The 12,667-nt window shown below is 43.5% G+C and overlaps 1 protein-coding gene across 1 annotated transcript in view; it reads right to left on the bottom strand.

Annotated features, from left to right (window-relative positions):
* Positions 1-636: 636 nt before the first annotated feature.
* Positions 637-12,667, bottom strand: part of kcnk13b (potassium channel, subfamily K, member 13b) — a 30,061-nt gene continuing 18,030 nt past the window's right edge. The window contains exons 2-3 of the mRNA XM_079571830.1: positions 10,821-11,578; positions 637-796 (exon numbers count right to left, since the gene is read on the bottom strand). Coding sequence (XP_079427956.1) covers positions 641-796; positions 10,821-11,578 — 914 coding nt within the window. The 3' untranslated portion in view covers positions 637-640. The remainder of the gene's footprint in view (positions 797-10,820; positions 11,579-12,667) is intronic.

The following is a 12,667-nucleotide window of genomic DNA, read 5'->3' as shown; positions in this document are numbered from 1 at the left end:
GTATTATTACCAAACTCCAGAAAGAAAAGCTACAAAACGCTTGTTCTTTGTTTGTTTTTGTAACATAAATTGGCCCAGTTATCAAACCACAAGGTCTAAACAATAGCCTTTTATCGCTCGAAAGTCCAGAGTTCTGACCTGCTCCCTCGCAATTCGAGAACTTTTGGGATTTCATTGGACCAGAACCTCTTAACTGTGGCTTCTCGTGGCCTGTGCAGAAAACTAGGCAGTAATGTAAGAAGTACATTTCATATTAAAAGAAATCAGTTTTCATTTTCCTGATGCAGAAACACTGGCTCCGGCCCTCGCTCTGAGAAAGAGGCAACATACAGTTCCTTATTTCCCTCATCATTCATCTGAGCTGAGTTGTTGTAGCATTGAGGAAAACCGACTGTGGATAAAGCAGAGGACTTTGCGTGGATGGGTTTATGCTTCACCTCTCACAACAAGAGGCTTCGTCAGCAACAGTCTTTTAGCAGCAGGTTGGATGCATGCAGCGCTAATGGCACAGCTTCTTCTAGCCTCTATCGTCAGCCGAGTAAGAAGAGAAGAAGAAGAAGAAGACAAGCCTGGACTCGAACAACCAGTGTGCGGTTTGTCCACTCAGCGTCCCCATTGTCCCGTAAGGCATTTCCCGGTCTCATCTGTCCACGCTGGTCTCTGCGAGCCGATTGTTCATGATGCCGAGGGCGCCCACTCCTCCCGAGAAGCCGTTGTGCCGCGAGCCGGAGCCCGACTGCCGCGGGTGACCGTTGGCCATCTCCGACAGCTGCTTCTGCATTATGGCCAGATTCACCTGCGTTCAGACACAAAACAGCAGAGTTCATGCGTATTTCTGCACTGCTTTGACATTGCTTTGGTTCATGTGTCACACTGCGCACTTTACTAAGAATCATGTGGGAAAAACATGCAAAAGTGAAGAAAAATGACTTACAATTGACTTCCTGTTTCGATCCAGCACGCCAAAATAAAAGCACACAGCTCGTCTCATTGATTAGTTCAGCAGGTGCAACATTACAAGAATGTTTTGTCTGTTAATAGTTAGGCAGAAAGAAAGTTGAACTAATGAATAAGATGATGCTTTTATTTTGGTGCGCTGGATCGAAACAGGAAGTCACATCTTGGGCGGCGTTGTTATGATTTGAGATAATCTGGTCCTTTTGTGATACAATGTCTGTTAAAGGAATAGTTCACCAGTTTTCCACACTGAGATATGTTCTTACCTGAGCTTAGACGAGTTAATGCGTACCTGTCTGGTCTTTGTGCGTGCCCTGACTCGCGCAAAACGACGCAAGATGTTGTTAGCATTTGGCCTCTCCCAATGTATTCCTATAGCTCCAAACGGGGGGGAAGTTGGACGCTACCACGATCTTCCACGGGCACAGACAAAGACCAGAAAGGTACGCATCAACTCGTCTCACCTTGGGTAAGAGCATATCTCAGCATGGAAAAACGGTGGCCTTATCTGAATAAAATAGAAAAATAGGTTGACTACATATATTTTATCTGAAATTAAATCATTGTTTTAGTTAATAACATTTGTCTTATAATAAAAAAAAATATTGTAATACAATATGTGACAATATTTACTGAGACTCAACGATTTTAATATTTGCTGTTGAAATTAAAGGGGCTCGATGCAAGTTGGCCATTTTATACTCACTACTGCCACCTCAGGTCATGCGTGTAACTGCACCTCCTATATGAAGCTCGTGCATGACGGCACTTCGGACCCAAAGTAACAACTTTTTTTTTTGTGATCAACTTTTTATTGAGTTGTGCGGGTTATCAGGTTTACATAACAATTCCATATGCAGCACAGATTTTTTATATATTTTTTCCCCCTCACTCTTTGTGATAATGGGTCTTTTAGTATGAGCAGTTATGCGCAATACATGTTCATGTATAATTTAAAGAGGGGGTATTATGCTTTTTTCAGCCACATAGCACCAGTCTATATCACACTACAATGATGACCAAACCTTCTGTTGGTCTGTAAATGCAGTAAATTAGAATAACTGCCTTGTATAAAATTGCTCTTTCAAAATGGCGGTAGCAAATGACTTGAAATAGGCCCCTGTCTCTTTAAGAACCTCTGAGCCTTTCCGACACGCCCCCTCCACACGCTGTCTGTGGCATCACAACACTCCGCTCGTCTCAACAGTATTGAAACTACGATCAGTGCATTTTAATTTTTATTGTTGGAAAGGAGCTACTGTTTATCACTTTGTGAACAATGGCCACACAGGATATTATTTGGAGACAAACCTTCCACACCGGACGCTTGGACGGGGCTCTTGCCTGAAAAATAACTGCTGTTTGGAGGCTATCTCTTTGCATCTGCCCTATGGATCTCTAACTATACCCCCATGGACGACACCAGGATCTGCAGGAGCCCATACGATTCAAAAGACGGACATTATCTGTGCAGGTGGACAATGGTTTTTCGAGGTTACCCCGTTAGCTTGTTATAATCGACTACAGCTCATTGTTGATGAAAAGTCTGCAATAAACCACACATGTGTAAAGCCAGGCTCATTGTGTGATCATCGTAAAGGCTGCTTCGAGTAGTTGCTGCTTTGTTGACGTTATTTGTGCATAATATGCTGCCTGTTTTCAATGAATGTTGTGAAGGTGAAGGTTGTTAGCTTGTCGCGGCTAATAGTGCCTTAGCTCCGGGAGAAACCACTCGGCTACGACTCACTGTAGATGAAATGTGAGCAATAAACTACGAAATCAACAAGCCCGGCTCCGTGTGTGATCGTCATAAAGGCTGCTTCAAGCAGTTGCCTGTTTTAGTGACGTTTTCAATGCATAATATGCTGCTTGTATTCAGTGAATTTTCCCGTTAGCTTATCGCGGCTAGCTTGTTAGCTCCGGGAGAAAACCACTCGGCTATGACCCATTGTAGATGACATGTGAGCAATAAACTTCCAAATCAACAAGCCTGGCTCCGTGTGTGATCATTGTTAAACGGTTCTTTATGTGTGTGGTGGTTTTATTGACTTTATTTGTGCATATTTCTCGTTTTCACGTGATGACTCGAGGTTTAGCTTAGCATTAGCTTTCTCCGGAGGCTCTGTGCATCATCAAGGCCCAGCGCAGAACCAGACACTGAAATAAGTGTTCTTGTCACCGGTTTGAATCCTGGGTGTTTCGGTAACAGAAACACTGATGTGTGTCTTTGTAAAAGTTTCAGAGCTGCTGTGGCTCCGGTTCACAACACATGAAGCTAAACTTCCATGATGACTCTGTTTACATCTTAGGGCTAGACACTGCGGGGAGGGGGTTCTGCTGAGGGGCAGTGGTTGGTTACTCGGCTGGTGACGAAAGGTCGGAGGCGTATCCTGGAGGTCGAGGGCGTTTCCTGAAGGAATCAGGCGTTTTATCCCTAAAATGGCCGCCATCAGAGTTTCTACAGATTACTCGAAAATACGTGAATGTGCCAAGGCAACACTTCAGGCATGTTTTTAATGAGGGAATGACTTAATAACATGATGTAAAGCTTGAAAAAGTCCATTTTGCATAATACCCCCCCTTTAAGGAAATAAAAATACAGTAAGACAACACCACACATACTACACACTCACACATTCACTCACACCCCCCATGTCCCACCCCTACTGTCCAGGCATGGTAAAAAAATGTTTTTTTAATCAAACAACACTGGTAGACAAGAGTGATAGACAGAACTGACATATTTGTCAGTTCATTTCCTCCGTCAGTGACATCTACAGAAATAGCTTTGAATACATATAATTATGTACTGTACATTCATAGTTATTACCAAAGTAACACCTTTCTGAGTGACAGTGCAGGATTTAGAGGCAGTTGTGGTGAGTCATTCTACACATTAGGACATGGCTGGAACATGTAGGGGGAGGAAAATATATAATGTTCACATTTTTAAACTCCGTATAGTCCCTTTAACATAGAAATATAGACGTTAGTCACACTTGCATCTTGAGCTTAAAATAACGTGTTCTTGTGAAGCTGTTTGTTCAGAGAATTTGGCAAAGAAATTATCAGCAGGGATATTTTCAACATGAGGCTAAAGATAGAACTTGACCCGATGTGGCACTGAGCAGGCGAAAATAAAAGAGAATTGTTATGTGAGGAAAAAAATAATGGTTTGGAACAAAGAACTTACTGTCTGTGCCTTGAAAAGACCTTGAGACGATTCATATATAATTTACTACTGAGCACTTTTGAGAGACGACCATTCGTTCTTACTCATTTCGTCTGGCCTTGAAGGTGCAGTGTTTTTGAATCGCAGTGAATAACAAAAGCAACAGTGTGTTTGATTTCTTGTCTTAATGAAGTTTGGCCACCAAACTGGCTACACTGTATGTCTCGGCCACAGGGAAGCACAGACTGAAGAACCTTGGGTAGAACAGGAGGATCTGCAAGTGCTCTCAACCTTCATCATTTCAAACAAAGACTTTTTGGTTTCCGCAAAAGAAACACACCCTTCCACTCACCGGATCACCGTGTAAATGTGAGTGGCCGTGACCGCGAGACGACTCCAGACAGATATTTGTTGAAAAGCACGAAGCACATTCCGATTGTGTCTTTGTCACATCGAGCTCAGTGTCTAGTAAAACATCTGTCAGTGTGATAATTGGGCACAGAACGATCCGAAAGCTGTTTTTAGTGAGTGCACTCCAGTTAATTAGACTCATTTCTTACTTTAACCGTGTTGTTGTAATCACTCAATTAAAATGTATATTATGCGTTGCTTCGGAAACGACTTCTTCACCTTCACCTTGGCTTTTCATTGTGCAACTTAAAGGGACTATGCAGAGTTTAAAAATGTTAAAATTAAGTGTTTTCCTCCCCCTACATGTTCCTCCGTGTCCTAATGTGTTCCTGTTCACCACAACTGCCTCTAAAATCCTGCACTGTCACTCAGAAAGGTGTTAATTCGGGTCAGAAGTGCCGTCATGCACAAGCTTTATGTAGAAGGTGCAGTTACACATATGACCTGAGGTGGCAGTAGTGAGTATAAAATGGCTAACTTGCATCGAGCCCCTTTAATGTACACGTATAGGACGTAAAAGCAATATTTTTACTATAAAGAGAGAAGGAGAAATCTAAGCAACGGCCTTGGAAGGAGCTGCTACAACCACTCAAAAAAACATGAGTGTTTGAAGGCCATGTGGTGAAGTATTTCGTTAGCCACATAGCATAATTGCTCACAACTCATTTTTGTTTTGATTTTGGAAAACATGTAAAAAGATGTTTTATAGGAAACACATTGTTTTTCTCTTATTGCCATTTTAACAATACAAAATGACTTAGGCAGTTATGCTTTGTGGCTAGCGATTTGCAAACCACTAACTCTGAGCTCCGAGAGGATGTTTTGAAACATGGTTTTGAAACATGGTAAGCAGCTTAGAATATAGAGAGGCTTAAAGGGATATTTCAGGATGTTTGACATAGGGCCTCATTTCCTCGTTATCCAGAGTGTTGTTGATTTCTGGAGATTTTTTTTTTTTTTCATTCATGCAGTCCTTATATGTGAAGAGTTTAGCGGTGCTAGGCTAGTGCTAAGCTAGTGCATGTCTATGGTAACTAGTAGCCTGCATTAAAAACTGTCTGACCCGAGCACAGAGCGCCTGAGACAAATCACCCATATAAATGTCTGTGTCGACTGAATATTTTTTTTTAAATATAACCATACTGCATTTAAAAGAACTTATATTTGAGCAGCATCAGCTTCCTGATTGTAGCTACGCAGCGGCGGAGTGATCTGCTAGTTTGTTTACCTGTGGCCGGCATTATACACGTGGAATTCACAAAGGAGCTTCTACAAATCAGATAAAATCCTCAATAAACTCCAGAACATCCAAAACTCCGCCGCCCGCCTCCTCACGCACACTCGCTCCCGTGAACACATCACCCCTGTCCTTCAGAGCCTCCACTGGCTCCCCGTCCCTCAACAGTTCAAGGTCCTCCTCATCACTTTCAAAGCCCTCCATGATGTGGCCCCTCCATACCTCGCCGACCTGCTCCACCATCACACCCCATCTCGCTCCCTCCGCTCCTCCAACGCCGACCTCCTGTCCCTCCCCTGTAAGACCAAGCGCCGAACCTGGGGAGACAGAACCTTCTCCATCGCCGCCCCCACACTCTGGAACTCACTGCCCCAACAACTCTGTGCCTGTTCTGACCCCCCACCTTCAAGAAAGAACTCAAAACCCACCTCTTTAAAAAGGCTTTTAATACTGAATAACTGCCCTCTATTTTAATGTGCTCATTTTATGTGTGATTTTATTCTTGTTTTCTGTAAAGCGTCTTTGAGTGTCTTGAAAAGCGCTATACAAATAAAATGTATTATTATTATTATTAGATATGGCAGTGTTGGAGGACGACCCTATGATTTTGAAGAGGTTTTTAATGCAGGCTACTAGTTACCATAGACATGCACTAGCCTAGCACTAGCCTAGCACCACCAAACTCTTCAAATATAAGTACTGCATGAATTTAAAATATCAACAACACTCTGGATAACTAGGAAATGAGGCCCTGTGTCAAAATCCTGAAATATCCCTTTAAGATGTGGATAAAGTATAGTTCATAAAACAATTGGTTGTATGAGGAATACAGCTAATTATCAAAAACTTTGTCAGTGTAAATCTGCAAGTATTTTTGATTGAAAAACTTTGTTGATGTCGTCAGATTTCAGTAGTGAATAAATTGTGTGTGTAAGTACTGTAGTAAATTGTCCCATTGTGTATCTTTGCCCTCACACACCTATAAGTTACCCATTTAGAAAAAGTAAGCTAAATATCTCATAACACTTTACTCCATTAAGAATTTCTTCTCCGTTTTCTTGTATAACTTGTTTATTTCTCTCTTGTGACTCCTTTCAGTGCAGTAAATTAAGCCAAAAGCACGAAAACAACCGTCCCTTCCAGATCGCTGTCTTGAGAATGTTGCTGTCAGCGTTTGCGGACACTTCTATGTCCGAACCAGGAGCTCAAGAGTCACCAGTGGCTCGAGCCCTTTGCAAGTGGCTCCACAAAAACCTGGTCCATTTCTACACAATGCACGAGTCACAATTCAGAATGAGGTTTCTTTTTGTTCTGAAAATGTTGAAACACAATCTGAAAAACATTGACGTAGCAAAGTATAAAGACAAAATTAAACTCATTTTCTTTCATCTTGTTGAAATATCATCCCTAATACAAGTATCTTTGAAAATGCTTTAAAACATCTCTCTCTCTGCTTTAATATTAACCCAGGTGACTTCATGAAGAGAAGACAACTGTATGAATCTGTATTTTTGGTCTTTGTTGATTGTGACTATGGAAACATTGTAATATTGCATTTTAAATCCTGTTGAGTTGGAGAGGACGACTCAGGGAGCTAATAATGGCCACTCCAGGGGACGCTTTATTGGATGATGTTCGTCAGCAACTCCAATCAACAGAGAAATGATTACATAAGCAGCTTGTAATCACGCATTTGATGACGCTTTCGCTCGTAAATCCCCAATTATTGTATTTTTAGAGCCATAGCAAAGTGTTATGAACATTCTTTATCTTGACAATAACAGCCTGTTTGAATTAGGTTACATACATTGCCCCGGCATTATTAAAGTCTTCTTCAACAGTCTTACTGCAGCGCCTCATTTGCTGAGGTCCCTCTGAGGTCAAACACCAACTCCAGTGCTTCCCGTTTAATTTATGCCTGAGAAGCTCTTATGGCGCCATTTGTGACTAATGAAATGGTTTTATGCTGATTGTTGGATGAGGATGAACATGCAGCTTGCAATGCGGGAAACCCCTGTGATTGGGGCCACAAGTCAACATTTAGGTGAACTGAGACTCAGGACAGAAAGTTGATACTTTATGGTTTATAACAGAGTTTACAAACTGTCTTTAGGTTTTCCATGCTGACGAAGGGAGCATTTTTGCCCTTTTATTTATGAAAAACAGTGATTTTTATCATTTAATTTCATTTTTCTGCACAGCTGGTCTGTCAGAGAAGGTTTTTAAGGAATGTAGATAACGATTTTAACATAATTTAGACTGAGGTTGACGGGCCGTGTCAATGTTTGGATCTGTCACTGTTGTCTTTGTGTATTTCCACTCACTGCAAATGAATTTCCCCACGGGGACAATACATTTCTACTACTACTACTACTACTACTAAAAACTAGCACACTATCCATGGTTTTGTATCATGGTCTGCATCTGTCTGAGTCATGTTGGGATTACCTGTGCAGTAGATCACACACTTTACTCACCAGTGTTCCCAGCAGAGGCCCAGATATTAGTTTCTGTTCACATTTTGTTACAGATCAGTGCGTACCAAGCATAAACATTATCACTGCATTAATGCTTCCACCAGAGGGCGAGGGAAGTGCAACAAGGAGAAGCCAGAGAAACCAAAACAATATGGCGACACCCAGAGTGTTTGTTAATCCACCACATCAGAATAACTGTCAGGTAAAGCAGTGAGGGTTTGTTTGCAGCTCATGCAAAACCTGCCCCAAAACATCATTGTCCAATCATACGCGACCGTAGCAACTAGGGAAGCACGATAGAGATGTGCGGGTCGGCTTTTTTTCTGACCCGCACCAACTCGACCCGCCGTAATTTAAACCCGACCCACCCGACCCGGAGAAAAGCCTCTCAGTTTGCCGACCCGACCCGACCCGACCCGCGCACATTAAAAAACTGCTGCATGAGTTGACCTGGATATCACTCAAACGGGAGCGTGTCATGTGACGCTGAGTTTACAGGAGAATTAGCACTTGATGCTTTGTTTTGCTGCTGCACCGCTGAGGAACCTTTGAAATCACTTATGGACTTATCAGGAAACGAGCAGCAGAAACTATTGTGAGGCTTTACTTCCACCACGTCATGGACGAGTCTTTCTGTCAAGTAAACGGAGTTTGGACTAAAGTGGAGCAGCTTTACCTGAAGTTTCCCTCCTCAGGTCAGTCAGATGCTGTGTCTTTGAATTTAGTTTCACCTTGTGCTTCTTGTTGATGCATTATTTTCATCACATGTGCGTGTCATTATGTGCTTGGGCACGGCTATTGTGACGCATTTGTTGCGGTGATCAAAGTCATACAGAAGCGATAGACCAGGTGACATCTAAACATAACATAATGATACGTTTACCCCATGAAACAAAACATTCAACCAAATACAGCGGCTTTGTGTGGCCTTTATGGATAAGAATGCACTGTATGTAGTGGGCCAACAATATAAGGGGGAAAAAAGTGCACTTTTTAACCCGACCCACCTGCACCTGAAGTTTGCCGTAATTTTGAGGTTCCCGACCCGACCGAATCCGCGGGCACCACGGGTTTTGGGTTGACCCGCGCATCACTAATGCACGATAATATCGGCCCACTATAAATATCGGCTTTTTTGACACCATCACCGATACGCCAATAATTAATTTTACGGCTGATAATTAGGCCCAATCATTACAGGATCGTATTGCATTGAATTGGCAGCTCCAGCTCGCTGCCTTTCCCTCGGCTGTGCCGCTCCTACTGCAGCCCGGAGCTGCTGCAGATTCAGGACCGCAAAGTCACAACAGACATACGCAATCCTCAAGCTACTTCTGCACTGTTTCAGCTGAAACATATGAAGGGTATTCTCTGTGAAGGAACAGCTTTTAAACTTTTTACATCGAAGTTGCTTCAACATTTTCATGTAATTCTGAGAAAATAAAGCTGATAGCCTCGCGGTCAAAGCATGAGAGATTTTCCACTGATAACATGAGCGTGTTATCTGCCACACAAATGCACAAATTAGCCCATGCAGGAAAGACTGTCTTGCTTTGGTGCTGTCTTATCTACTTCATGTGCAATGCAAACTTGAATTCATTTCACTCTCATGTCGGCAGGTTACAGCCAGCACTGCACAAAACAAAACAAAAAAAGAAGCACCACTCTGTCTATAGTCCACCAGTTTTGTATCTAAGACGAGACAGACCTGCTCAGATGATGGAACAGTAAAAACACTGAGTGAGTCTTAGAAAGGTGGAGACCCAAACCCAAGTAAAATGTAATTATTTGATCTATATTAACACATATGTTTTGGTTGAGTTAATATCGGGTGTCATTATCGGTTCTCGGTGATCTGGAAATGCTCGGTTATCGGCATCGGTTCAAACGTGATGATCTGCTACAAAAACCTCTGGCGCACAGAGGTTAGCAGAGGAGGTGTTTATCAGTCAAAGGCGTCGATCTATGGAACGGTTTATCTATTCAACTTAAGGCTCCAAAACTATTAAAGCATTTAAGAAAACGTGTAAGTTAAACATGATAGAGACGTATAGAACACTTGAATGAAAACCATTAGAAAAGAAGTCGATCGAGGAAACATAGAATCATTTTTGTGCTTAAGTGTTTCCATCGTTGGTATTAGAGACAGTGTATAATGTGTCTCTTTGGACACAGAGTCACAGTTTGTAAAAGGGTTTAGAGGCAGAATAAGTCTTGGCTTCAGCCTAAACCCCTTCGGTCAGGCATCATTTAGATTAAATTCTTAATGTATGTGTTTTCTTATTGTATAATGTCTAAGATCTTTGGAAAACATGTGATTTAAATGTTCATAATGACAGAAGAAAATAAATTAACTAACTAACTAGATTTCCATTATGGTGCATCCCTAATAGCAGCCATAGAAAGTAGTGAAGCGCAGCCCGTTTTTCCCCTTTTCCATCCTGTAAACCACCATTTACAATCCGTCGTGACTGTTTCTGTTTTACCTGTTGAGCTGTGAGCAAGGCGTAGAATAACTCAGCCTATAAATAAAACATCTGAAGAAAAAATACACGTGTTCTCTCACCTTATTGGCTGCCAGGAAGTCCCTCATCGAGATCATTTCCCCGGACATCCTGCGCCCGGCGTCGGTCTCGCTCTCGTTCACCGCGTCCGTCTCGATGGACGGGTCCCGGCGCGTCCTCAGGTTCCCCGGGGCCACCACGTTCCGGCGCGGGTGCCTGTGCGGGCGCCCCCTCCTGGGAAAACAGCAGCGGCACGGGGCCTCCAGCCTCCTCAGCAGCCAGTTCAGCACCTGCTTGATGACGATGGAGATCACGTTGAAGAGTGAGTAGATGCAGCACACTCCGGTGAGGATGAAGAAGAAGTTCCCCACTCTGTAGGCGGCGGTGGGCAGGCCCTCGTAAACCGCCCGCTGGCTGCTGACCATGTCCCCGAATCCGATGGTGCTAAAGGCCACGAAGCAGAAATACAGCGAGTCCAGGTACCCCCAGCCCTCCGCGGCGGAGTACATGAGCGAGGCGCAGCACGAGACCAATATGGCGGCCGCCCCGAGGATCAGCATGACGCAGTAAACAGACGGCTTCCATCCGGACAGGTCCTCCGCTTTGGCCCTGCCCTCCGCCAAGACCCGCCGGCCATTTTGGGGCACGACGATGTTGCCGTGGCGCCGCTCGTGGCAGGACTTGAGCACCACGGCGATGACGGTGATGACGCGCTCCAGGAAGAGGTTGAAGAACAGGATGGTGGAGGCGCAGCCCAGGAGACCGTAGAACATCAGGAACACTTTGCCCCCGATCGTGGCCGGCGTGGTCATCCCGAAGCCTGGAAGGAAAAGGAGGGAGATCAGAGTCACGCAAAGTAAGAGCAATGATGGACTGAATCATTATTATCCATTATTATTGGGGCGACAGTGGCGCAGATGGTAGAGCGGGTCGTCTCATGATTGGAAGGTCAGGGGTTCGATTCCCACCTCCTGAAAGTGCACACTGTCGTTGTGTCCTTGGGCAAGACACTTCACCCATTGCCCCCAGTGTCTGCGTAAACTGGTGTATGAATGAGAGTATGAATGGGTGACTGGATCCTTGCTGTTAAGCGCTTTGAGTGCCTAATGTAGGTGGAAAAGCGCTATATAAGTTGAGACCATTTACCATTTTACCATCCACCTGCCAATCACTTGACAAAAAAGCAATCCACAACCTCCATATCGAACGTCATTTAGAGAGGATCCAAAGATTACTCAAAGATGTGCCTCCTTAATTTTACGGCTGATAATTAGGCCCAATAATTATAAGCTCGTATTGCATTGAATTGGCAGCTCCAGCTCGCTGCCTTTCCCTCGGCTGTGCCGCTCCTACTGCAGCCCGGAGCTGCTGCAGATTCAGGACCACAAAGTCACAACAGACATACGGAATCCCCAAGCTACTTCTGCACTGTTTCAGCTGAAACATATGAAGGGTATTCTGTGTGAAGGAAGAGCTTTGAAACTTTTTACATCAAAGTTGCTTCAACATTTTCATGTATTTCTGAGAAAATAAAGCTGATAGCCTTGCGGTCAAAGCATGAGAGAGATTTTCCACTGATAACATGAGCGTGCTGTCTGCCACACAAATGCACAAACTAGCCCATGCAGGAAAGACTGTTTTGCTTTGGCGCAGTAAACAGACGGCTTCCATCCAGAAGCCGTCTGTTTTAGAAGCCTCTCTAATTGAGAGAGGATCCTAAAAATTACTCAAAGATGTGCCTCCAGGTATGTTTTTTATGAGAGAACAACATGGTGATAAGCTCTAAAAAGTCAATGTCAAAATATTGTCAAGCAAAAGTCTGGAACATAGAGCTAAGCTAATTTACTAGAGGCCGACCGATATAGGCTTTTCTAAGGCCGATGCCGATTTGCTCGACCAATATTTTTGG

Source organism: Gobius niger, assembly GCF_951799975.1.
Source record: "Gobius niger genome assembly, chromosome: 15".
Lineage (NCBI taxonomy): Eukaryota > Metazoa > Chordata > Actinopteri > Gobiiformes > Gobiidae > Gobius > Gobius niger.
This window is presented reverse-complemented; position numbering and strand designations above follow the sequence as displayed.